Consider the following 26,174-nt stretch of genomic DNA (forward strand, 5'->3'; position numbering starts at 1 on the left):
AAATTAAAAGAAAAAAAAGCTTACTAAAAATATGCATCTTTATTCAAATAAGGTTATCTCTGAACTCCAAGTATCAATTTACATTAGTCAGAAACAAACATATGCAAATGTCAGCTGTTTGAATTTTAAAAAAATCATAGACAGTCTTCGGCGTTACAGCAATTGATGCATGGAAAAATGTCAAATTTTCTTCAAACAGGAAGTTAGGTAATTTACAAACCACATTGTGAATTTTGAAAGATTCAGGAATGACCGTGTATTTAATATACCCTGACCAGTACAACAAGATTCTCTTGTCACTGCCAAATATTTGCTACTTATCATCCACACTTCATTACAATTATTAGACTCGTGTCCACCCCCCCCCCGGCCCCCGCCGTTGCATGTTCAAAGAAACTTCTAGTAGTCAGCCATAACAGGAGGCTGCACTGAATGACAAATATTCTTGAAGTCCAAATTTGCTGCTATCACTTCAAGAACAGACAGGACAGAATTTGATCTGGACAACTGGGAGCTTTCCTTTGATCCAGTGAGGGATGAGGCAATTATGGAAGTTCCAAGGAGAGACGACTGTGAAATGAAGCATGAAGCAAAGTTACCACTTTTTGGAGGGTACGCTTTAGACCTCCTGCTCCCTAATACAACGGTTTCCCGGCTGCGGGCGGGAGATGGGTCAGGTCTATCAGCAGCACAAACACAAGCTGAGCCCCATACTGACCATGCAGTTATAGGTTCAAGTTTTCCCCTAGACACTGTCCCTCTTCTAACAAAAGACACAAAAGCGTGGGCTGCTCCGGCTTTAAAACAAAGCTACGGTTGGATAAATTCACAGTAACAAAAAAATACAGGCTTCCTCCGATTTGACACATTAGAGCTGTTCCTCATCGTGCCAGACATTTGCACCTGCCTACCAAAACACAACTGCTGGCCTGTCTGCGTGCCGGCTCTTGCAAAGCCGGCTGAGAGGGAGGGAGTTCTGTTGGGCTGCTGCACTGACGCAGGAAGGCTTGCAATTGGCAGGAACAAGACTGCACATTTTCACAACAACTTAAGAAAATATATTAAGTTTAGTTAGAAGAGTCAGGGTTGTAACAGCTTAGACTCAAGGCACCTGTAAATATTTGCTGGTGTTGAAAGAACTGAATGGACAAACTCCTGTGCGTTACGCTGGTTTATGCAAAAAGTTTTCTTCGTTGATTTACCCTATTTATGCAGCAAGATTAGCTCAAGGCAGGAGTTTCTCCAAACAGTACAGCAAAATCTTCTCAAATTTAGAAATTAATCTATAAAGCCATACCACTTACAGTATATTACATACTGTAGCTATGTAAATTGGTGTGTAGGTAGTATCGTTTTACTGGTATAGCATAAACATCCACTTTTTGGACACTGTATTTGAAGTAACAAAATATATTGCATAGATTTATTATTTCTCCAAACTGGCAGGCACAATACTGAAGTGTTCTTCATTACAGCGAATTTGGCAGCATGTGTTACACTCCAAGGGAGTAGGTTGTAGGAATGCAGTATTTGTACGTTAGATTCCAAATGATTTTTGCAGATTCAGACAAACAGATGAATAATTAAAAAGTGAAATATCCTGATGCATTTGTGTATTTTATAGAATTTAAAAAAAAAAAACCAAACCCCCTATTCTAACTCTACACACAAACAACTCAAGGACAAAGTTACCACAGATATGTAAACAAGACAAAATTAATTCTTTTCACATTCCTAATAATTCCTATCTGCTTTGTTTCTTTCCTGAAGCAAATGTTCACCTGATAAGCAGTACCAAAACCACATGTTCCGTCTTATGCTTTTGATATTAAAGCAGGAATTGACACACAAAACTGGTTCTACAATAGCTGTTGGATTAACAAACATGTCTGAAGCATCAGCTTGTGAAGAAATGACTTAATACTCAGTATGTGTAGTTTAGAATACTTGCCATGTCAAGATTTAAATCAAAGCATCTGTATTTGATACATGAAAGACACAAGACAGCTTTATAAAAGTAAAGACATATTCATACACTAAACACATGCTTAAGAAAATCAGATTTGAAGAGGTATAAAGCAATGATACCTTTGCTGAAAAAGTCGCACAACTTTCTAAAAAAAATTACAGACAGACTTGAAACTACAAAAAAGAAATCAGTCCCACAGTATATTTGAAGAAACTACTTTCTCATGTTTTCTCTGACTGCCTAAAACCAAAACCCAAAATCAGGAGATAAACTTTTATTTCCTTGTTCTGTATAGTTTGTCTTCTATATCAGGTATCAACAGTCAGACTGTTAAAGGCCTGTCTTTGTGTCCACCTATTAAAAAGTGTTTAAATTTCATGAAGATTTAGAATTAACTACATAATTCTTAAACCCTTAAATCCAAGTGGTAAAGAAAATAAATGTTTATAACAAATTTTTTACCACCCAAAAAAAAAAAAAGATAGAGAAGAGCAGTTGCGTGGAGTTTTTTTTTGTTTATCTCATTGTTTTGTTTGTTTGCTTCTGTTTTTTTTAAACTGGTATGTCAGGATACTTCGTGGCAAGCTTTCTGCACAACTCATCCATCCGCAATTCTCACTATGAACGACAACCAAACTTGGGTGTTCCAATTCCATCCTCTGGAATCTCGACAAAAGAAGAGGAATATGGCATTTGCCTTCCGGTATTTATGAGAAAGTTGGCTGAAAACATAGACCTAGAGAGGGTCTGCAGTCTTGCCCTGTCTAGCATTTGCTCTGCTGCTCCCCAGTGTGTTTTGGTTTGGGTTTTTTTTAACTTTAGCATTAACAGTTTAAAGAGAATTTATTTTGTTTAACAAAATTCAATAATTTACAATATTGAAGTATATCAAACACTAAAATTTCCCTCATTTACAGAAGTGTATCATTTTCTGTGCATACATACTGCTGTTATGTACGCACAAAAGGAACAGGTCATCAAAAGAACTTTTTGGCTGCTGCTTCTTGCTGACTCCTGAAAGAAAAAGCAGAAGAGAATTCATTAAGTACTTATGGTATAAAACCAGCTAACTGGTTTAAATAAATAAATATTTCACTTACTTAGGGATTAAAATATTTCATTCCTTGTCAACGGAGACTTAGGAAAATCTAATATAAGTCATATCACAAAAATAGGATAGAATTTTTTCTATTTACAAAGACATCGGTAGCATCACTATAGCTCCAATTTTGCATCAGACACAGAAGGAAACAAAACATTCTGGACAGAAGCCAGAAACCGTGAAAGAATATATGAACAGATTTTTGAAATACTTTAACTAAAATTTTCTAAAGCTTCTCAGTATGTGATTGGCCTAAGGATCATCACAGAAAAGGAAACGCATGCAGTAAGCAGTGAAAGAATTTACTCGAAATGGGATTTCCTTTTCCCTCTGGCAGAGAACATATTTATTTTCTTAGTGAATACAGACACTGTGCATCAACCGCACACTGATGCTAGAATTAGAAAGGCATCAAAAAGAACTGGAGGGGACAGGCTCCTCATGTGTCTTGGAAGCCATCTTCCCAGCTGATGGCGTAACATGACAGACATAAGAAAGGCACTCTCCCTGCTTTGCGGAGAAGCAGACACACGATAAAAGTTAGTGCTATCAGCAGCACTGGTCTTATATTAATACTAGTTATCGTTCCACAGAGGTAGCAAACAGCATTTTCTCTTTGAAGTGCAACGCAGCTATTTTGGTCCCTATTCCTTATCCCGATCAGCTTATGCGAGAAGCAGGAGGGACAACTACCAAGCAAGTCCTTACTCTCAATAGGCTTTTCTTTCCATCAACGTAAATTTAATTTGAACATTATGACATTACAATGAGGAAAAAGCGAAGAGAGAAAACATCCCAGTTAGCTTGCGGGGTTGGGGGGAACCAGAAGTCCATACACTATCAATATCATACGTAGGACAGGGATGAAGGCATATGCATCGTATAAATGTTCACTGAGGAATTTGTGAAATGGGATAAGTAGCTTGTAGGTATGCATAGCAAAAAAGAAAAAAAAATTCAAATCACATCATATTTTGTTAAGATGTTAATAAACTTCAGTAAGTCCAGCAGAGGACCACAAGGATGGTGGTCAAGAGCTGAAGAACATGCCTCAAGAGAAGAGAGGGAGGGAACGGGGCTTGTTCATCGTGGACAAAAGAAGGTTTCAAGAGGTCAAACAGCAGCTTTCTAATCCCCACAAGATGTTATTGAGGGGACGGGGACAGTTTATTTACGGAGATGCACATTATAAGAAAGAGACACAACAGTCAAACTGAAACGGGGCAGGTTTCCATTAGATACACTGTGGACACAGGGGAGAATAAAACAAACTTCATAATGATAATTAAACATTTCCAGTGGGGTCCCTAACAGTGGTAAATTTTCCATTCTTGGAGGTTTTTAAGACCCGATCAGTCTAAACACTAAGCGACCTGGTCTAAATTCACTGTCGACCCTGCTTTGAGCGGAAGGTTGAACTGGAGACCTCTCCAGGTCTCTTCCAATCTGAATGATTGCTTGTTTTAAAGAAGATTAACATAATCATGCCATTGCAATTGCAATTCCAGTCAGAAGTTCTGAAAATCATTTGCCCTGTTGTCTTTCAAGAAAAACATACTTACCTATACATGATATAACCAATGAATAACACTGTTTGCACTGCTACAAATATGAAGAAGTGCACTGTAGATAAGCACGATGGAAATGGTGGCAAATCTGGACACTTCACTTTCTCACCAGATGGCTAAAAAATAAGAAAAACAATATTTGAGAAAAGAGCAAACAAGACATGCCACTGAAAGACTGTTATATGCAAGAAACAAAACAAGGTCTTTGCAACATGATCTAAAAGTCAGAACACAAGCAGAAAACAGACAGAAAAGACACTACTCTGAAAAATCATAGTTTTACTCACCATCTCACTTTTCCCTTTCACCTTTATGTTTCTCAGACAAACTGACTGCTGCTAATTTGAGCATTAGAGTGGAAAAGAATAAATCCTTGGTAAATTAAGCCAGAAATCAAGAACCTTCCGTAGGATCACAAGCTAATTCAGCTTAATTGCTACCTAGGCTAGACTAAGGTGCTCCTGAATGTGCACACGGTGATCTTTCACGCTTAGAGGCCTTAAGCAGAGCCTGCCTGAGTTTCCCCTGATTAAAGCTCTCCCTTCTGTGCAGAAGCAGCGGAGAATCTTCTCTGTATAGAGCTGTTAAGTAGAGGGACAAACACAAAAAACGCACCCAGAAAACCTAATTGCTTGACCTTGTTTCCACAGGAAATTAGACTAAAAATCATGCTCTTTGTGCAAAACTTCTCATCAAGACACAGATCATGCAGTTAGGTCAAGGCAGTACAGTTTTAGCGAAGCAGCTTAATGAAGGATTAATTGCTCTGTAAATTGCATGCTGGCTCATCCTAGCTTTTCACTAACAGCCAAATAAAGAAGTATTACAGTCATGCTTTCCGCTACCGGCACATAAATTACCATATTTCGTTGTACTAAATGCTCAATGTCCCTCTTTACTACATGAAGGTGTTCTTTGATGTCATTGAAGTGCTGAGTTGTTTCATAGACTCCTGCAGCAGAGCCAGGATGTTGAGCTCCAGTGATCAACCTCAGAGCATCAGACATGGAATTTCTGAAACAAGACAAACAACAAAACATCTTTCAGCACAGAGCAGCTTTCCTATACACAGCAGTTATTCTGGACATCTTTTAGTCCATTAAAATTAATTCAAAATACACAGCAGCCCCAAAACACAGAAAACAGTTTTTTCCAGCTTCCAGGAATACGTATCAAGAAACAACTCCTTAATCAAAGTATGATTCTTTAAAATATTTAATTCCGCAGACAGTTTCAATTTGTACACTGCACCATCTCCCAAAGCCACGCCGAAAACAAGATCTAGCAAATATTCTATTGCTAGACATCTGCTTTGCCTGATTGATGAAGTCTAAAACAAGTGTTTTATTTGAGGCTCTTGCCATGGCTTTAGGATAAGCAGAGTTTAATGCAATCTTTGAAGAAAACCAAAAGCTGTTTGAAAAATAAATAAATAAAAGCAGTCATGTAAGAAATAAAAATAAAGAAGAGGCTTTAGGGATAAGAAAAGATTTAGATACATCCTTGTTTCATGATTATCATTTATACGAGAAACTCATTTCCCATATGTATTGCCATAATACTTAATATTGTCTTGATGTGAATTCATTTTGCTTCTACAACAAATCAAATTAAATCCATAAAAAGTTGAGGTTCCATAACAAATTTTGTTTGAGATAAACTAGTCAATGAGAGAAAAATACTTAAATCTCTAATCAATATGTTTATATAATTTTCCCCTACTGTGATGTCTCTTTTCAGTTGCAAAGAGGATTATTCTACAGCTAAAATATTTATCATGTGAATGTTAATCTCCTCATTATTAACAGAATAAACAATCAAAATGTATGTCTTTGGATATTTCTTTTTAATTTACTTAAAACTTTACATTTTGTTCAGATGAAAGCTTACTTTGATGCCTTCAAGGTAAAGTCCTAACTCTTTGTACTGTGGTCAGCAATTTGTCACGGTATCACAGAAGGGTTTGGGTTGGAAAGGACCTTTAAAGATCATTGGGTCGAACCCCCCTGCCCTGGGCAGGGACGTCTTTCACTAGATCTGGTCGCTCAAAGCCCCGTCCAACCTGGTCTTCAACACTTTCAGTTGTAACTTTCACAGAGGAAAAACACCACAAAAGCAAACCTGGCTTGAATACTATTCATTGAGTAAACTGGCAACAGTAACATATAATCGCATTTGTAAGTGTTATACAAAATTATATTACTGATTTTTAAATGGCTCACAATCATTGTGAAAATGGCAAGTTAAACATCCAAATTTAAACGTTTACAAATAATCTTCATAAAGATGTTGCCCATCTTTTAGCTCTGCATCAGTTACTCTTCGTGCCATTAAAATGCAAAAATCACGGAACTAAAAATAAAATTTAAAAAAAGCTGAGCCAGGAGCAAAGAGAAAACTAGCAAGGTACATATCTATTCAAAGGCACTGTGACAGCTCTCCAGAAGTAAGACTTGCAAGCATCGACATACTACGTTAGTGTTACAGCAGCTTTCGCTCCCTTGTAAGAACTGCGCAGTGCATTTAAATTACTTTAAGCAACTACACATTAAGTCAAAGATACACACTATATTAATCTACACAATTACATCAGGTTGCAGATACACCACTTCAATGAAGAGGCCTTTAGTAATTACAGCCGCTACTAAACGCTGGATTAACAATATACTTTTCTTCAAACTGAAGACTACCACTTTTTCTGTCAAATATCACTATAACACACAAATCAACTTAACGTCCTAGACTACCAAGTATTCTGCATACTTCCCACATAACCAAAAAAAATTCTTTCCGCTTACAGTAACAAAAAGCTCCAAGAATCCACCTTGTCCTGTCATCTCTGTAAAAGCTCAACCCCACTTCCAGCACACGTTAGAAGATCAGTTACACTCCCAGTTATTCCAGATAACGCACTGTGTGCTAGGCCAGGCGGAGTTAGCCACGGATTTCTGCAAAACTCTCAGTGTTCACCTCAATAAGCTCATTTCTAATATTGCAAAGTTATCAAAAGGAGTCACCAAAACCCAGCTGTTTGCTTCTGTAAGCCACTGCAAACAAAACTATCCAAAGCTGCTCTTTCTCTCATTCTACGTTTCTGGCCTGGAACTTACACTTACAAAATGAATGCGAAAACCCCTGATCTGTCCTAACTTAAATTAGCATATACGTTATTCAGAAATTATTTTATATTTTTGTATTGTCATTGTATAGATTATTTAAATGAAGTTGATTAATATTTACCTGTACTTTGAATCAGTGTTATAATAACCTTTTTTAGAAGTAAGTTTTTCACTGGAAGATTGTTTTTCTTAAATAACGCATGCAACGACCATCACGACCACTGCCTAGCTAATGCTTATAGTAATTCTGTCTGTCCACATCCATCACATTGTTTATCTGGCCCCACTATTCTCAGTGCTAGAACACGTATAATTCTCATTTTGTTCCTCTCCCTCCTAGTATCACCATCCCTGTGTAATTAACGTAAGTCTGCACACCCACCTCCCCCCAGACTGATCCACGCTTTCTTAAAAGCAAAATAAGTTCCCTAAGTAGACATGGTCTGTATCAAATTTAATTTATATTTACTTCTGCATGAACAATACCATGCTGATAGTTTCTATCGTATGAACATGCAAGATTCTTCTGTAATCAGATGATTAAGAAATCCACAAATCTTGACAAGAAAATTACTTAGGCAGTAAGTCCTTTTCCTCCGGGATGACCAGCAATGCAACAGCGGGCTGTTCATTTCTATCTAAAAATAAAACATTTCTTTAATCTAAGAAAAATATTAAGATGATGTTACGCAAACTCATACCTAATAAGTAGTCACAAAAAGGGCAGACTGCCAATGTTAACAGGAAAATCTAATTTGCTTGCAAGGTATAAAGATTTGTCAAGAATATTACCATAAAAGCTTTCATGGAAGAACAAGTGCAAAAATGGAAGCACTCTAATCTTCATTCTACAAAAAAACCTGACCTACTTAGATAAATCACAAGAGCTGCCCTTGAACTAACACAGGAAAAAAACCCACGACTGCTTATATACTACAACATCAAGTTGTAGGAATTGTTTTTCTCCTTTTTTTAAGCCCAAGGTAAGGAATGTTTTAACTACAATAAACGAAGGCTTAAACCAATTTAAAGACATTCCTGCTAGAGACAGCAACTGTAAGACACTTGTACACAGACATCCCTATCAAAAATAGGAATTTTCTTAAATCCATTTCAGCAGTATAGCACCTTCAAGATAAGATTTTTTTTTTACTTCATTTGGTAATGTATTTTGAAAACAAAAATAATAATTAGAAGAACGAGCAATGAATCTCAGCAACTTTTATTATATGCACAAACATTTTCACTTGCATAGAACTATTTCTAAGAATTACTTACATGCCTTTATAGGTCGTTTACACTAAACAAAACCTCAAATATATTTCATATAATATTATATATTTGATTCATAATACTATATAATAATAAACTCATATAATTATTATATCAGGAGTAGACTGAGTACATGGACAAGATACTCAAATACACCTTTTTTTTTTTTAGGTTCACTAGCTATAAATCAAAGGCATTTATGCTCATGTTGTTATCAATACTCCAAAATCCGAGCAACAAGTTTCCATGAGGTAGCAGGTTATCACGTTAGCAGAAATTGATCGTTTTTAGAGGGAATGGACTTACCTGTTGAAGTGGAATCTCGGGACAAAAAAAAAAAAAGAAGCAAATCAGGGGGCTTAGCCATCCTAGGGACATGAACTTACTTTATTATAGAAATTAAATGTATGTGGACAGTCATCACTAAGGAACGGACACAGAAATTTCAAGTTTGTCAATATTCCCCTACTTAAATAATAAATAGGATTTAAAAGGTGGAACGAATATAAAATTCAAAACATAGACTTAACCTTCAGAAAGCATTTACCTTATTTCATTTACTTGTCTAATGACCTCTTCTTGATTTTTCACAACCGTCTCGATCTCTTGCTGGGAAACCTGGCAGGGCAGGGGGAAGGGGGGGCAGAGAAAAAGATCAACCGATCTTGGAAAAGGCAAATCGATCACGCTGCTGAAATTAGGCTAAGCTATCAATCACGGTGGTTGGTTGTTTTTGTATTTACCTGTCCTTGTTGACCCGGAACACCAGCGCCTCTTTTGGCAATCTCATCTGTGACTGCAGAGACGTATCGTCTCTGCTCATCCAGAATCATGTCCAACTGCCTATTAAGCTGTTTGATTTCAAGATGAATTCGATTCTGCCCCTCGAAGACTTGCCTCAGTTCACGATCACTTACAGTTTCAAAAAGATCATCCGCTGATAAGAAAAAAGGACACGCAGTTCTTAGATATTTGCATTCCTCATAAGTTGCATTGTATCATTTTTTTTGCACCCTTGAAAGTTTCCACATGGGTATAGTTTTTCCCCATTATTTGATATATTCAGTGTTTATTTATCACCATTGCCATAGCAAAGGATACCCAAGTGGGATCAGAACAACTGAACAGAGAGAACCACACATTCAAACCCAGATTCCATCTTAGAGTTCCTATTTCAGTACTTGGGTAATGTGCAACACAAAATGGAAACAGGATGCTGTTATTATTAGGCGGCAGCTATCTTTGCATAAGCTAGCATTGTACTACCAACTGTCCTTCAGAAGAGATTTGCAGGTATAAACTGACAGCTAACAAAAAACAAACAAACAAAAAAAACCCAACCACCTGAAATTTCAGGTCTAGATGCCTGAAGTACATTCCTGACAGTCTGTGTTCAAATACAGCTAATTCAATCCACAAGAATAAGAAATAGGCTGGCTTCCATTATATTTGCAAATAAGCAGATTCTTTTTTGCCCAGGTCTAAAAAAAAATAAATTAAAAAGCGCCAAGCAACCCAAGCAAATAAACAAACCCCCCATCATGTCCCATAGCAGAACAATCAAAAGTCAAAGCCCTGTGGCTAAACACTCAAAAAAGTGGGCAAGAGTCATTATTATAATTTTCCTAAATTAAATGTCATTTGAAATCAGTGGAAAAACACTATTCAGAGTGGAAAAACACTATTCAGTCTGAAGTATCTTTAAACCAATGCTTGCTGAGAGCTGCGGATGCATGGCCTCAATAGTGAAAAGGGAAATTCTGCCTTACCCAGCCAAACTTAAATTTATCATCAATAGCTTAAAATGTAAAAATAAATGCTACAGTTTTTAACAACATCAAGCCGGAAATTTGGTTATTAGACAAGCCAAATACCAAGACTGAATGCCAGCTAATGCTGTGGTGCTGAAACTGATGGAACACCTGTCCAGTTATTGGGCAAGCATTAAAAGGCTGTTCCAAGTAAACATAAGTTCCAGCACATCCACTAGCCCACCTTTAATAATAATCCATAAAACAAGATGGAAAAAAAAATTAATTTGTTATGAATGCGCAGAAACAGACCAAAGCGATGACATTTCAAATACATTTTCAAATAACCAAAAAGGCCATGCTTCCTCAGTCATCACTGTACAGAGAGATGCGTGACCATCTCTCCCTTCCACCGTTCCATGATGATTCTCATCATTCCCATCATGTTTCCCTTCGTTTGTTTTGTTCTTAATCCAGGCGTGACAAGGTGTCATCAGAAAACACTTCACAAACAAAAGAGCAAAGATTCTTAAATGAAGTAAATAACATTAGTAGGAACTTAGTAAAATCAGTCAGATTATCAGGCCCTAGTTCTGAATATCCCAGAAAGCAAATTGTCTTCCTTGGCAACTGAAAAATCACCCAAATAACTTGCCTGGCTGTCCTTGCACATCAGGATGTTCCTTCTGAAATTCTTCTTTCTTTTTATCCAATTCTTGTTGAAAGTGTTCAAACTCTTCTTGATACTTCTCTTTATCTTTTTGAGGAATTTCTGCATCTGGTGTTGGCTTTAAAACATTATCAAGGGAGGGGGGGGAGGGACAGAGATTTTTTCATGTTTTCCATTACTCCTATATAACTTATTCTCCAGCAAGGCTGTTCAGATTTCAGATTTGAAGACATAACACAATTAGTGGAACACATTAATATATTAAGCTGAAGTGAGGAACCAGACATCCCTATGGAGACCCATAGCTTTTTCCTGATACGTGAGTACTTTCTGCGATTAAAACAAAATCGAGTTTTACAAGGATAGATGCTGTTTAACAGTACAGAAGTGTTCTAGAGGTACGGCAAGTTGAAAGCAAGAACTGGTTATTTCTCCACTTTCCAAACAAAGAGTACTTTTGGGGTTGTTTTCTCTGCATGTTTTGATTTATCATCAGGATTTTTGTTGATTTGGTGTTGCTTCAAGAATTCTGGTGTTGAAAACATTAATATATTACCGAAACATTACAGTTATTAGTCTCATTTTTCTAAAACAGATGATAGCACAGCTACATGCCAAAATCCTGGAACAGGGATGCCAAATATAACTTCAGAGGAAATGCCATAATCTGCTGCTACATGTAAAAAATATACAATAACATGTTTTACTAATCATGCATAAAGATGCTTACTACTTCCTTCCCAGGCTCAGTCAACTGGAAGGTCAGAAAAGACAGGACGTCGTGATCATCTGTATTCAACAAGCAAAACAAAAAAACACTGTTACTTCCCAAGTCAACCTTGAGCTTCCAAATGATCTTCAGGCAACAGAATCCTCAAAACGTCCTCCCAGGAGTTTATGCAGTGGGGAATGAGACCGCACAATGTCTTTGTAAGGACAAAAGGGAAGTCCTTCTGCTCTAGCCAGGAAAAGGCCTAAGCATACCAGCAATTTGGGAATGGGAGAGGGTTAATTCCATCAACACAGTCAAAAACTGGTGTAATGGATCAACACTCGCAGCAAAAATGCCTCTCTTGCAAACCCTGCAAGCCTCCACACCACTTGTCACAATTTTTAACATTTGCTACCTGCAAGTCCCCCTGTTGCTGCAGATATTCCAAAATATCCTTGTGATGGCAACACCATATCTTCCACTTTCGCACAAAATTCATAGTCTTCCTTATCCGGAGTGAAGCCATTGTTAATTAATACCTAAAAGGATAAACACAGTTTTTACCACATAAATCTATTTGTGTTAATTGCTTTGTCAGTTTACAGTAATGGTCATAAATACAGTTATTGAGTAATTCTGCGGCTGATACTAGAAACCAGAAAAAGCATCTTTTCTGAAAGACATTTTTTGCAAAGAAAATGCAAAAGCTTTCTATTTGAAAAAGGAAAAAAAAAAAAAAAAAAAGGCCGATTTCACCATTGAGCATGACCAAAATTCAACATTTTCTGTTCATCCCCTAAGAGGACATACCACGTAGAATTCAGACACATAAAAGAATTTATTCACTTCAGTTATAAGAAACGGCAAGACAAATTAGTGCGTGGAAAGGAACACACTGGGGAACGGGATACCACCGGGAGAGATGAAGGTAAGCTAACAGGTGTCATGGCACTGCCTGAGGGTGCGAATGGAAGCGTTCCATGGACAGGGCTTTAAACTAGAAATAAAGGGGGAAGGGGATAAAACCAGGCCCACTAGTAATGAGCCTAGGGATAAAGGGCCAAGGATGGGGGTGGAATCGCTAACCCAGCTCAAGTGCATCTACACAAATGCACGCAGCACAGGCAACGAACGGGATGAGCTGGAAGCCATTGTGCAGCAGGACAGCTGTGATGTAGTCGCCATCACGGAAACGTGGTGGGATGACTGTCACGACTGGAATGCTGCGATGAATGGCTATAAGCTCTTCAGAAGGGATAGGCAAGGAAGGAGAGGCGGGGGTGTGGCTCTGTACATTAGGGAGTGTTTTGATTGTATAGAGCTAGATTCCAGCGATGGTAAAGTCGAGTGTTTATGGGTAAGGATGAAGGGGAAGGCAAATAGGGGAGATCTTGTGCTGGGAGTATGCTACAGACCACCCAACCAGGATGAGGAGACAGATGAAGTATTCTATAAGTGGCTGGCCGAAGTCTCGCAATCGCCAGCCCTTGTTCTGGTTGGGGACTTCGACCTGCCGGGTATCTGCTGGAAATACAACACAGCAGAGAGCAGGCAGGCTAGGAGGTTCCTCGAGTGCGTGGAAGATAACTTCCTGACACAACTGGTAGGTGAGCCTACCAGGGGAAGTGCCTTGCTAGACCTACTGTTCACAAACAGTGAAGGACTAGTGGGAGATGCGGTGGTCGAAGGTCGTCTTGAGTTTAGTGATCATGAAATGGTCAAGTTTTCAATTCGTAGTGATGTAAGGAGGGGGGTTAGCAAATGGACTTCTGGAGGGCGGACTTTGGCTTGTTCAGAACACTGGTTGAGAGAGTCCCTTGGGAGATAGTCCTGAAGGGCAAAGGGGTCCAGGAGGGCTGGACGCTCTTCAAGAAGGAAATATTAAAGGCCCAGGAGCAGGCTGTCCCCAAATGTCGCAAGTCTAAAGGGCAGGGAAAATGGCCAGTCTGGATGAATAAGGAACTTCTGATGGAACTTAGGAATAAAAGGAGGGTTTACCACCTTTGGAAGAAGGGACAGGCAACTCAGGAGGAGTACAGAGATCCCATTAGGTTATACAGAGAGAAAATTAGGAAGGCAAAAGCCCAGCTGAAGCTCAACTTGGCCACTAAGGACAATAAAAAAAGTTTTTATAAATACATCAACAAAAAGAGAGCCAGGGAGAATCTCCATCCTTTACTGGATGCGGGGGGTAAAAGTTGCAACCAAGGACGAGGAGAAGGCTGAGATACTTAATGCCTTCTTTGCCTCCGTCTTCAATAGTCAGACCAGCTATTCCCAGGGTGTTCAGCCTCCTGAGCTGGAAGATAAGGATGGAGTGCAGAACAATGGAACAACCCATCCATAATCCAGGAGGAAGTAGTCAATGATCTGCTTCTGCACCTAGATGCACATAAGTCTATGGGGCCGGATGGGATTCACCCAAGAGTACTCAGGGAGCTGGCGGGAGAGCTCACCAAGCCTCTCTCCATCATTTATCAACAATCTTGGTCAACAGGGGAGGTACCGGATGACTGGAGGGTGGCTAATGTGACACCCATCTACAAGAAGGGTCGGAAGGAGGATCCGGGGGAAGACAGGCCTGTCAGCCTGACCTCGGTACCAGGAAAGATCATGGAGAGGATCATCTTGAATGAGCTCTCATGGCAAGTGCAGGGCAGCCAAGGGATCAGGGCCAGCCAGCATGAGTTTAGGAAAGGGAGGTTCTCCTTAACCAACCTGATCTCTTTCTATGACCATGTGACCCGCTTTCTGGACGCAGGGAAGGCTGTGTATGTTGTCTGTCTGGACTTTGGTAAGGCCTTTGACACCATCCTCCACAGTATTCTCCTGGAGAAACTGGCAAATCATGGCATAGACAAGTGTACTCTTCGCTGGGTTAAAAACTGGCTGTATGGCCGTGCCCAGAGAGTTGTGATTAATGGGGTGAAATCTTCTTGGTGGCCGGCCACCAGTGGTGTCCCTCAGGGCTCAGTTTTGGGGCCAGTTTTGTTTAATATCTTTATCAATGATCTGGATGAGGGGATTGAATGCACCCTCAGTAAATTTGCAGATGACACCAAACTAGGTGGGAGTGTTGATCTGCTTGAGGGTAGGAAGGCTCTACAGAGGGACCTGGACAGGCTGGATCGATGGGCCAAGGCCAACTGTATGAGGTTTAATAAGACCAAGTACCAGTTCCTGCATTTCGGTCAGGTTGGGGAAGAGTGGCTAGAAAGCTGCCCGGCAGAAAAGGACCTGGGGGTGCTGGTGAACGGCGAGCTTAACATGAGCCAGCAGTGTGCCCAGGTGGCCAAGAAGGCCAACAGCATTCTGGCTTGTATCAGGAATAGCGTGGCCAGCAGGAGCAGGGGAGTGATGGTGCCTCTGTACTCGGCACTGGTGAGGCCTCACCTCGAGTGCTGTGTTCAGTTCTGGGCCCCTCTGTACAGGGGGGACACTGAAGTGCTGGAACGTGTCCAGAGGAGAGCTACCAGGCTGGTGAGGGGTCTGGAGACCAGGTCATATGAAGAGAGGCTGAGGGAGCTGGGCATGTTTAGCTTGGAGAAGAGGAGGCTGAGGGGAGACCTCATTGCCCTCTACAACTACCTGAAAGGAGGTTGGAGAGAGGTGGGTGTTGGCCTCTTCTCCCAGGTGAATAATGACAGGACCAGAGGAAATGGTCTGAAGTTGCGGCAGGGGAGGTTTAGATCAGATAGTAGGAAGAATTACTTTACTGAAAGAGTGGTCAGGCACTGGAACAGCCTGCCCAGGGAGGTGTTTGAGTCACCATCCCTAGAGGTGTTTAAGAAACATCTAAATTTGGCATTTCAGGGCATACTCTAGTGGCTAAGATTGTAGGGGTTTGGGTTTTTTTTGTGTGTGTATGGTTGGACTCGATGATCTCAAAGGTCCTTCCTTTCCAACCATGAAGATTCTAAGATTCTATGATTTACACCATTCCAGCAAGCACCAGCGGTTTTGGGGCACATCTGAAACGCTTGTACACCAACACACGCAGTTTAAGAAACAAACAAGATAAACTGGAAGCATTGGTCCACTCCCAGAGCTATGATGTCATTGCTATTAGTGAGACTTGGTGAAATGAGTCCCACACCTGTAGTGCGGGGACGGAAGGCTATTGCTCTCAGGATGGACAGCCCTCACAGTTAGAGATGATGTGGTTGAGAGCCTCAGGCTGAGGATTAGGGGGATGGAAAACAAAGCAGATGTCATTGTGGGCATTCACACTATTGATCAACCAGCCAGGATGATAGCACCGATGAGTTATCCTGTAGGCAATGAGAAGCAATCTATGGATCATTAGTCCTTGTCTTTGTGGGAGATTTCCACTTCCCCAACATCACCTGGGAATACCATACTGCTGTGACAAGCAAGTCTGGGAAATTCCTGAAGAGGAAGAAAATTTCTTGTCATGAGTACTCAGGGAGCCAACTAGGAAAGATGCCTTCCTAGATTTGTTTGTGAGCAGAGGAGGACACGTGGGAGGTGTGATGGCAGGTGTCTGTCTTGGCCACAGTGATCATGAAATGGTAGATTTAAAAATTTTTGGTGTAATGAGAAAAAAGGTCAGCAGAGTTGCTACCCAGGATTTCAAGAGAGCAAACCTACACCTACTCAGGAAAGGCTAAGGACTCTGGGTTTGTCTGGTTTGGAGAGGAGGCGGCTGAGGGACCACCTCATGGCTCTCCGCAGCTTCCCGAGAGGTCATGGAGAGGGATGTGCTAAGCTCTTCTCCCTGGAACCCAGGGACAGGACAACTTGGAACGGTTCAAAGCTGCACCAGGGGGGCTCAGACTGGACATGAAGAAGCATTTCTTTACAGAGGGAGTGGTCAAACCCTGGAACAGGCTTCCTGGAGAGGTGGCCCATGCCCCACGCCTGGCAGTGTTGAAGGGGCATTTGGACAATGCCCTTAATAACACGCTTTAAGTTTTGGTGAGCCCTGAAGTGGTCAGGGAGTTGGAGGTCCTTGCAGGTTCCTTCCAAATGGATCTGATCTATTCTATTCCATTCCATTCTAAAGCTGATCATGGCTTAATAGTATCAGCTCTGGTTCAAGAAATCCGTGACTCAGGGATCATTAAAGGCCAGCCTATGAAAAGCATACATCCCAATAAGGTTTTGGGTAACAAATTTTTGGTCTAATCTAGAACAGTTGTCCCTTGCTGTTCTTAGGTTGATTCTAAGCTTAGAGAAGGTTCTCTCTTCCTCCACGTATGCATTTGCAGAACTGCTAAGGTTAGCAGCAACATTTGGGCCAGAGGAGTTCCTAGATAAGGCATCAGCGACCAGGTGCATTCACAAAGACAGCAGCCTTGGAGTCTGAAATTTAATTTTCATTCAAGAGTAACAAATAGCTTTTACCATTACAACACAGTACAAGGTCCACCATGTTTTAGGTGCATTCGTGTTTACTTTTAGAGAAACTTTTACTACAAAATGACAGCTGTGTTCTATGGCTAATACCTACGAACAGTACCTTTTCAGAAGGAATGAGAAGCCAAGAAAAACACACTTCATAGCTGTCACAACCCAGCACCACATAAATATTTTTCTCCCCTTACCTAGAAGGAATTCACAATCATCTGAATAGTATTTAAGAAGTCTTATACCCTTATAATTGGTTTTCCTTATATTCCTTATACCAGTGGTTTTCTATCTTCTTTAATCTTCAAAGCCCTACTACTTCTTGGAGGCGGGAAGACTCAAGTGGCAAATTTAAATCTACTGTCAAAGAATGAGCTTTGGTTTTATAGTCAAATTTCAAGAACCTCTTCCAATCAGCCACAAAACCCTCTGCAGCTCTCAGATCAGCTTGAGAAATACCATTCAAGTTAAGGAGCTGCTCAAACACTTGGAAGCTGAGGAACAGATGCCGGCTTTGAGACACCTCTACAGGCAAGTCGACAGCAGCAGAAGGGTCTGAGCACACACAAGTATGTTAGCGAGACTCACTCCTAAGTAACATCAGAAAAATCAGCAATCGCCTCGGGAAACTACAGATGCACTAATGTAGTTAAAAGAACTTGTTTAGCATTTGAACATACTGCACCTCCTTCAGCTTCTGCTACCGATCTCAACATTTTCAAGAATATTGGAATTAACATATGGGGTCTTCGAGTTTTCAAATAGCTGCAACAATCTCACACTTAAAAAGCTGAGAAACAGGAGTAATTATGTTATTTCAGAGTACTTACAGTCAATGTTTTTTGGTAGTATGTTATCTTTACTCGAACGGGATAGGGCTTGTTACGAAAGTCCCTCTGACAGGATGCCAATGCTTGCGTGGAACCATCACTATGCAAGAAGACAACTTGCATAAAACTATATCTTATGATTTATCATCAGCTAAGACAAAAAAGCATCAATGTATCACTAAGCAACATCATGATAGTTTTTCAGTATGCAAGTTTTTCAAAAGCTGTCCCACAACTGCACTGAGCTTTTCTGAGGTCTGGAGATCAACGGTACTAGATGCTTTACACAGGACACAATGTAAACAGAATGCAGTAACGGGGAAATCTGTTTGCTTCCAAGATATACTCTTGCACCTGTGAACTGAGGTGGAAATAAGCTATAGCCTGGATTGCACCAACTAAGCTAGACACCTCTCTTCTCGGAAAATCCAAAAAGATGTCAATTGTGGTGTTGACAATAAACAATCAGAAATCAAAATTAAACTGATTAATTTTAGTAACAGGCAATTAGCTTTCAGTTAGTCATTTTGTCAGTTATTAGCTGTGTGTGGAAGATACCCATAAGCAACAGAGGTAAAAAGGCTCCATGTATCTGAGTTCACCCACCCCAAAGGGCATATGCCATTTAAATAGTTGCTAATTTCTGTGCTGTTACTGCCAAAACAGTGTTTTAACAAACAGAAAAACTCAAGGGAAACAACAAAGTTTCACATGAAAGAGACCTTTATAATGTTTCTCAAAGTTCCATGCAGCGTTTCACCATTCAAAAACAAACATTCATCATTAACACTGAAAATAAACTTACTTCTGGTGGTCATACAGAAGTTTTCCATTGTTGCCTACAACAATCACTCCGGGATTGTTTTTCTAGAAAAAGAAATAGCAAACAAATGGAATAGTTTAATTCAAACTGAAACATAAGTAACATCACCAACAGCCCTTCTGCAATAAAGCACCTAAAGTCATTACACTACAGATACACCACAGATGTTTTTATTCTCTCCGTACTTCAGGACTACCTATACAAAATGACTGAGTAGCGCTGTGTCACACTGCATGCTTTGCAAGAGACTGCTCCTTCTTTACATAGTTAGGGGTGAAAAAAACCTCACACAAATTAAGTTTCTGGATATACTACCAATTACCATCATTTGACAAATACAGGAATATAAAAGCCACAGATAGGAGAAATTTATATGTAGTAAAGATATAGACCTTAAAACTAATAGATTACTTAGCACAGCCAACTTTGGCTACATAGCACTGGGAAGAACATCCAAACACACACTATGTTGACATCCTACTGACCTTGTCACAGTCATTAGAAAAACCTCAGGAGCTATCTGTCAGAAACCAAACAAAGTCTGTTGAACACATGCCCAGTTATTTAAATTGCTAGAGGACAAGAACAAGCTAAAACGATAATGGCAGAACAGATTTACAGTGCTATTCTTGTTGCCTCCAGGAGTTTATGAAATGAACTCCAGTTTTTCATAGCAGCACAAGATTTCCGAGTTAATCTCCCTTCCCTTTCAACATTTCAATTCATCATCTCCTAAAGCATACTAGTTTTGGCTGGGAGAGTTAAATTTCTTCATAGTAGGTTGTATGGGGCTATGTTTTGGATTTATGATGAAAAGAGTGCTGATGACACAGTGAAGTTTTAGTTACTGCTTACACAGCCTCAAGGCCTTTTCTGTTTCTCACAGTCCGCACCAGTGAGCAGGCTGGGGGTGCACAAGAAGTTGTGAGGGTACACAGCTGGGACAGCTGACCCCAACCACCAAGGGGTATCCCAGACCATATGGCATCACCCTCAGCAATAAAAGCTTCCTCCTCAAACCAGGACAGGGAAGGAGGAGAAAGGGGGAACACGCAGAGTTATGGCATTTGTCTTCCTAAGTCATGGTTATGTGCGATGGAGCCCTGCTGTTCTGGAGATGGCCAAACACCTGCCTGACAATGGGAAGTAGTGAATTAATTCCTGGTTTTGCTTTGCTTGAGCACACAGCTTTTACTTTACCTACTAAACTGTGTTTACCTAAACCCACAAATTTACTCACTTTTACCCTTCCGGTTCTCTTTCCCATCCCCACCCCGTGTGGTGCTTAGCTGCTTACCAGGGTTAAACCACAACATAAAGGAATACCCATTCCAGCTAGACAGATTGCCAGCTCTTAACAAAAGAAGGCAAGACTCAGACGTCAAGAATTCAAGAAATAATGTCCTTCCCAATTCACAGTGGTGGAGCAGGATGGACCTTTGTCTTCAAAAAAACACTACAACCAAACTATCTGTCTCTTTTCCTTCATCACATAGATTGTAGGGACAACAGAACGGTACACCAGCATAGAGAAATACACCAGTGTTTTTACTTCTCAGCAATAGAGACTGGCTAGCTGAATTGCTTTGACATCAGTATTGCCTGCTCAGTACCACTGGAATACTTTAATGTCATCTTCTTACTGCTTTTTTTAGTTTAACAACACTATTACTGAATTAGTTCAGAGAATACTTGCATATATTCTGCACAAAGTGTGTACAAACAGTTCAATTGCAAAGCCTTCATGAATGCAACCCAAGTCTAATCTACCTTAGAGCACAGTAGACAGCTACAAACAAAAGTATTCAGTGATAACGGTCAATGGATGGTCCAGTTTCTGCTGGGGATCATGTCTGGATGCAAGCACGTGCAAGAACTTGAAAGACAGTAGAGAATCCAAAGCAAGGAATAACTTCTCAATTTTTTGCCTCCAAAAGTCACAGAAAAGATGTGCTGCAAACTCTTGTGACATTTACTATGGTTCTTACAATTTCAGGTATTCAGAGCTATGAACTTGTATTTCTCTTTTTAAAAGGCTCCTGTCACTACTTCTACAGAGAAATAAGAATTCAGCTCTGGTATAACCTGCAGGCTTAGAATGAAGAGGGAAAAAAAGGCTTTACAGTTTTAAAATCAGCATCATAAGCAGGGTGCTTTGAGTTGGCAGTACTAGATGAAGCATACTTCTGGATGCTAGCATGTTAGGCTGAGGACCAGTTACAGCACCAAACATCTCCCACTGAACACACTGAAACAGCAACAAGAAGAATTTCTCCATACTGGGACTCAAGAAAGCAAGAGGCTGTCATTAAAAAAAAAGTCTTAAGAACTCCAGTATTTAAGACACGTCAGACCAATACAGGCATGACAGAGACTTTCGTTTTGACTAGAATTGACACATCATCACTTTCTAAAAAAGGGTTTCACGCCACACTGACTAAACCTGTCATGATCAGAGTCTCAGCACTATCAAAGTTCTGGCAAATAGTGTTGTCCACATGCAATTTTTGTTAGATGGCCTCTTCAGCCAGCTAAACTCCACCAGTTTCCATATTCATGCCAGAAATCAGGAAAAAAAAAGATTTAAAAACGCTTAGTAAGTTAACAATACTCTAATTTTATGTTTTGTCTTTGAAGATCAGAAACATAAACGCCATCTTCAGTCTTTCGACATCTATATATGTTGAAGTTTACTGTATATCAAAAGCCATCTGTAGGAAAAAAGCTTGTAAACCTACAAAAATATATCTAAAACATTTAAAAAGCAAGCCAAAGTAGTGTAGGAAAAGCAAGAAAAGCAAAGCAGACGTACTATGTATTGTTAAAAGTTTCGCAGGATCATTCTGGACTGGAAAACTCGAAATTCGAAACAGCAACTGTCACCCCCATCTGCTACAGATTTTTGCTCTCAAACTATTCAAGGAGATTTGTTCCAAGAAAAAGAGCATCTCTGAAGACAGACATAGAAACTTGTGTTTCCACAGTGTCATATTTTGGTACAATATGCCTCTTCCAAAGCACACATCTTCAGACCTATCAATGTTTCAAATTGTGCATGGACATTCCAAATTTCAGTTTGCACACATGTACATGGTATTTTTCCCTCCAAACCTAACACATGAACCAATCTTCAGTGGAGATTCATTATGTGTTACGCTTCAACTTTTACGCTTAAAAAAAAAAAAAAAAAGAAGTGTGAAAAAGTCTAGTAAAAACACTAAAAGGGAAACTTGACTATTTTAAATTATCTCTTTGAAGTGGAGGAGAGTAGGAAAATAATATACTATTTTTTTCCACAAAGTTATATGTACAAAACAAGCAGGAAATTAATTTATAGTCTTTGGCAGAAGACTTTGCTTCCCACTAACCTTTCCATCATTGTCAAAGGAATCAAAGAAAATTCCAACACCGTTCCATTTATCAGCTGCCCCGAAAACAGGACCTTCCAAGCCTTGCTCTTCTGTAAACCAGATTGCCTATCATAAAAACCAAGTAAGACTCATAAGTCAAGATTCACTTTTTAGAGCACGCCTGATTTTTTTCAGTGAGATGAAATTCTTAATACCAATCCATCAGCTCCAATGCGGCCTCTTCCTGTAACTCGAAAGGTCACTTCGACTTCCCAATATTCAAATATTGATTTGGTTTTTGTCCACACCGATCCTCTTTGGCTTTTCAAAGATGTTGTTATACGAATCTGATCTGCACTTGGTATGGCATCTAGAAAGGAAAGGAACCAACACTGAATACATCAAAAAGTATTGCAAGTGTCTAACTTTAGTCAATTAGCAAATCTTCTAAACTCACAGAATTTTCTCCTCAACTGGTTAACAGTTTTCAAAATAACTTTTTAGTGGAGTACTCAACCACTTGAGAGGGGATCAAAACCCAAACCAGCCAACACACATTTACTTTCAACAACTTGATCACTGCTTTACAGAAGATTTGATCAAACTTCCATTTGGGACCACGATGTACAACTTAAATAGAACATTGGTGTTGCTGTTAAGATATGCAATAAATTAACTATGAAAAAAAAAATCAGGTTTAGCTTTCTGCTGTACCTCACGACTTTTCACAAATCACAGATTTCTGTTCTGCTTTTTAAAAACACATTTTCTAATTTTCTGTTTCATAGCTTAAAAGAAGAATAAGCATACATTTAGAGAAATTCATTCACCTGTATTAAATAACACTTATTTTTGTGACTGTCTGCTTAAAAGCTTATACAAATAGTTTCCTCCACGTCACTCGTAGCATAATGTCAAGTAAAAGGCAAAAATTAACATTCCTGAATTAACCAATGTAAACTAAATTAAAGCCTGTCAAAAAATAAAAACACGGCAGAAGTTACTGCAGAGAAACTACGAAGGTAGGGCCTTATGTACAGTAAATATCAATGCATTTTACAAGGGGGGGACTTGCAGAAGGCTAGATGCCTTAAATCCTCAACCCATATTGCAGAGGATACGTAAACTACGTCCAATAAAGTCGTGTTTGCCAAGGCACAATTTCCATTTTAAGCTTTTACACTACGAAATTCAACAGGCTTTTCAGCCGCGCAGAAGCACCAGGGTTTCGCTGGCCTCAGGCCGGGCTCCTCCTGGCCCAGTGACACATCATCACTCCCGGCAGCGTGTCACACGGACCGGGGGTCACACCGACCGGGGCCCTCCCCGTCCCCACGGGGCTGTGGGGGGCTCGGCGGGACGGGGGGCACGGCCGGCGCTCCCGCCTAAGGGCGCCCTGTCGGCCCTCGCCCGCCGCAGGCCGCGGCAGCCCCCGCCGCTGCCACCCGCCGCCTCGGCGGTCCCCGGAGCCCAGCCGGGACTGACCGGCCCCGGCCATCTTCGCCGTGCCCCGCAGCTCCCTGCCGCGGCGGCTCCTTCCCGCGCCTTTCCCCTACGGGGCCGGCCGCACCGCGGGAACACGGCGCGGCCCCGCCGCCCCCCGCCCGGCACTTACTGCCCGTGTGCACCCAGAACGGCACCGTCCCGTCCGCCTGCACCAGATGCGGCCCCTTGAAGCTGTACTTGTACTCAAAGCGCCGATGCGGCGCGGCCGCCGCCGAGCCGTCCGCCGCCTGCCCGAGGGCGAGCGGCGGGCGGCCGATGGCGATCAGGGCACCGGCTAGGAGGGCCGCCGCCAGGCCGCCCCGCTGCGCGCGCGCCGCCATCTTGGGCCGTGCTGCGGGAGCCGGGCACAGCCAACAGGGCGGCGCGCGATTGGCGGCGCGCGGGGGCCGGACCCGGGCGGGGCAGGGCGGGCCCGGGGAGGCGGGCGGTTCTGAGGGGAGGCGGGGCGGGCAGGGCCCTTTTGAGGAGCAGCGGGCCGGGCCAGGGCGTTCTGAGGGGCGGCGGGCCGTTCTGAGGGGCAGCGGTCCGGCGCCGCGTTTGTGAGGGCTGCGCTGCCGTCTGCTTCAGCTCGGCAGGAGGACCCGTTCCGCCGGCGGGCGCCGCGGAGGACCCGCGGGATGGCGCTTCTCTGGCAGCGGAGAAGCCCGGAATCGGCCTCCGGCAGGGAGCCGGGCTGCCGGCCCTGCCGAGGTCGCGCCCCGTCCCATCCCCTTAGGGCCGCGGGGAGGCCCCTCGGGCCGGCCGCCTTCTCCTCGGCGGCCCGCCGGGCCCAGTGGAGCCTCCGGCCACCTTCTCTGTTTCGTACCGCGGCCTTTCGTACAGATGCGTGCCGTTAATGGTCTGCAGGGTGTGAGGGGTAAATAATCTGTGCTTTTCCCTCAGTATTACTTCCTTAGCAAAGATGCCGCTTACACAGGCTGTATCTGTTCATTTTTAGAACAGCTGGAAATCCTGCAGGAAAAATTACGCTGTTTCTCACAACGGATGAGACCAACCTTCTTTCATGGATGTGCGCAAAGCAAACCTTTGGTGACACTTGCCCTTGGTGATGTGAGCGGGCAGTGGTGCGGGGCGGTTAGTGATCTGGACACTGCCTCAGAGAGGGTCAGGCTCATAAAGGTGAGGAGCAGGGGTGTTTGTTCAGTGAGCAGCACCGCAGAGCAGGGGCCGGTGTCGGCTTTGTTTCACTGGAACTACAGTCCACCTGATTGGAGTCTGTCCCTGTTAAACCGATGACTGAACCAACAGTTAGAATTCTTTCATTCCTACATACCATCTGTCTCTCTATCCTACATCCTCATTCCAGAAGAAAATAATTACCTCGACTGTTTTTTTTCAGTTTCTTTCCACCCCTGTGTTTTGTCCTACCTTTTTCATGTCCATTTGTTTCTGGCATCCTTTTTCCTCTTACCTAATCTGTGAGTATGAGTAATTTAAGAGTCAGTAAGTAGGTTCAGAGCCTGCTAAAGAGGAGGATGATCTTGGAGTCATTCTGGAGAGATTAAGTTCTTTTTTTAAAATGGCATACGTCTGCTTCAGCAGGATGAAAGTAAACCTTACCTATTCACTGGGAAAGGTACATTCTCTTTCTGAGTTACAGAAAGGATTAAGCAAATGGATTGATTGGATGAGACATGCAAGCAAAATATTTCTGAGATAAATTTTAGAAGAATTTACATGAGTATCTTGAGTATTCTTCAGAAGTTAATACTCGTTAATGTAGTGAAAGGAGGACTTGATGTTTTGTATAGTGTCTTCCATCTAACTATATTTAAAAATATCTCTAAGAATATATATTATTTTTTTTAGAGTACATCTGTGGGAGGTAGTAAGGGAACTGGGAGTCTCTTCTTGGCAGCTAACTAGACACAGAAAGCTCAGCTGTTTTTCAGTTCTATGAAGATCTACAAAGTAATTTTTCAGGTAAAATTCTAGGACGCTGGAGCAGTACAGTATGTTGCAATTACTTCAGGAGGATAAAATGGTGTATGCGTCAGAGATCCAAACAAAACAGCATGAAGCCCTATCCTGTCTGCTTCATGCGTTTGGCAGTAATCTTGGAACTTGTCATACCAATAAAATAACTGAACCACACCGCAAGAAACTAGAAAGCCAAAAGCACTAGCCTTGAA

The 26,174-nt window shown here is 41.4% G+C and overlaps 1 protein-coding gene across 3 annotated transcripts; it reads right to left on the reverse strand.

Moving 5' to 3' along the window:
* Positions 1-20: 20 nt before the first annotated feature.
* LMAN1 (lectin, mannose binding 1) lies at positions 21-24,420 on the reverse strand. 3 transcript variants are annotated; one of them, XM_063319722.1, is made up of 14 exons: positions 24,152-24,420; positions 22,752-22,906; positions 22,555-22,662; positions 19,169-19,230; positions 18,364-18,463; positions 12,579-12,702; positions 12,182-12,240; positions 11,437-11,569; positions 9,774-9,967; positions 9,578-9,648; positions 5,500-5,653; positions 4,634-4,755; positions 2,932-2,983; positions 21-570 (listed from the first exon to the last, which is right to left on the reverse strand). In XM_063319722.1, exons 1-13 carry the CDS (start codon positions 24,360-24,362, stop codon positions 2,947-2,949), a joined length of 1,530 nt encoding a protein of 509 aa, XP_063175792.1. In that variant the 5' UTR covers positions 24,363-24,420; the 3' UTR covers positions 21-570; positions 2,932-2,946. The 3 variants fall into 3 exon arrangements, with proteins under 3 accessions (XP_063175792.1, XP_063175790.1, XP_063175789.1); XM_063319720.1 differs by having other exon boundaries at positions 2,915-2,983; XM_063319719.1 differs by having other exon boundaries at positions 21-2,983.
* Positions 24,421-26,174: the final 1,754 nt, after the last annotated feature.

Source organism: Chroicocephalus ridibundus, chromosome Z (assembly GCF_963924245.1).
Source record: "Chroicocephalus ridibundus chromosome Z, bChrRid1.1, whole genome shotgun sequence".
NCBI classification, from domain to species: domain Eukaryota; kingdom Metazoa; phylum Chordata; class Aves; order Charadriiformes; family Laridae; genus Chroicocephalus; species Chroicocephalus ridibundus.

Bases quoted from the DNA above. Each gene is read 5' to 3' on its own strand.
- LMAN1 (XM_063319722.1), bottom strand. From the start codon at position 24,362: ATGGCGGCGCGCGCGCAGCGGGGCGGCCTGGCGGCGGCCCTCCTAGCC. The intron at 22,907-24,151 runs GTAAGTGCCGGG...TTTCCTTTCTAG, and splicing joins GTTCTGGGTGCACACGGGCA to ATGCCATACCAAGTGCAGAT. The intron at 2,984-4,633 runs GTAAGTATGTTT...TTTTTCTTTCAG, and splicing joins ATTGGTTATATCATGTATAG to GAGTCAGCAAGAAGCAGCAG.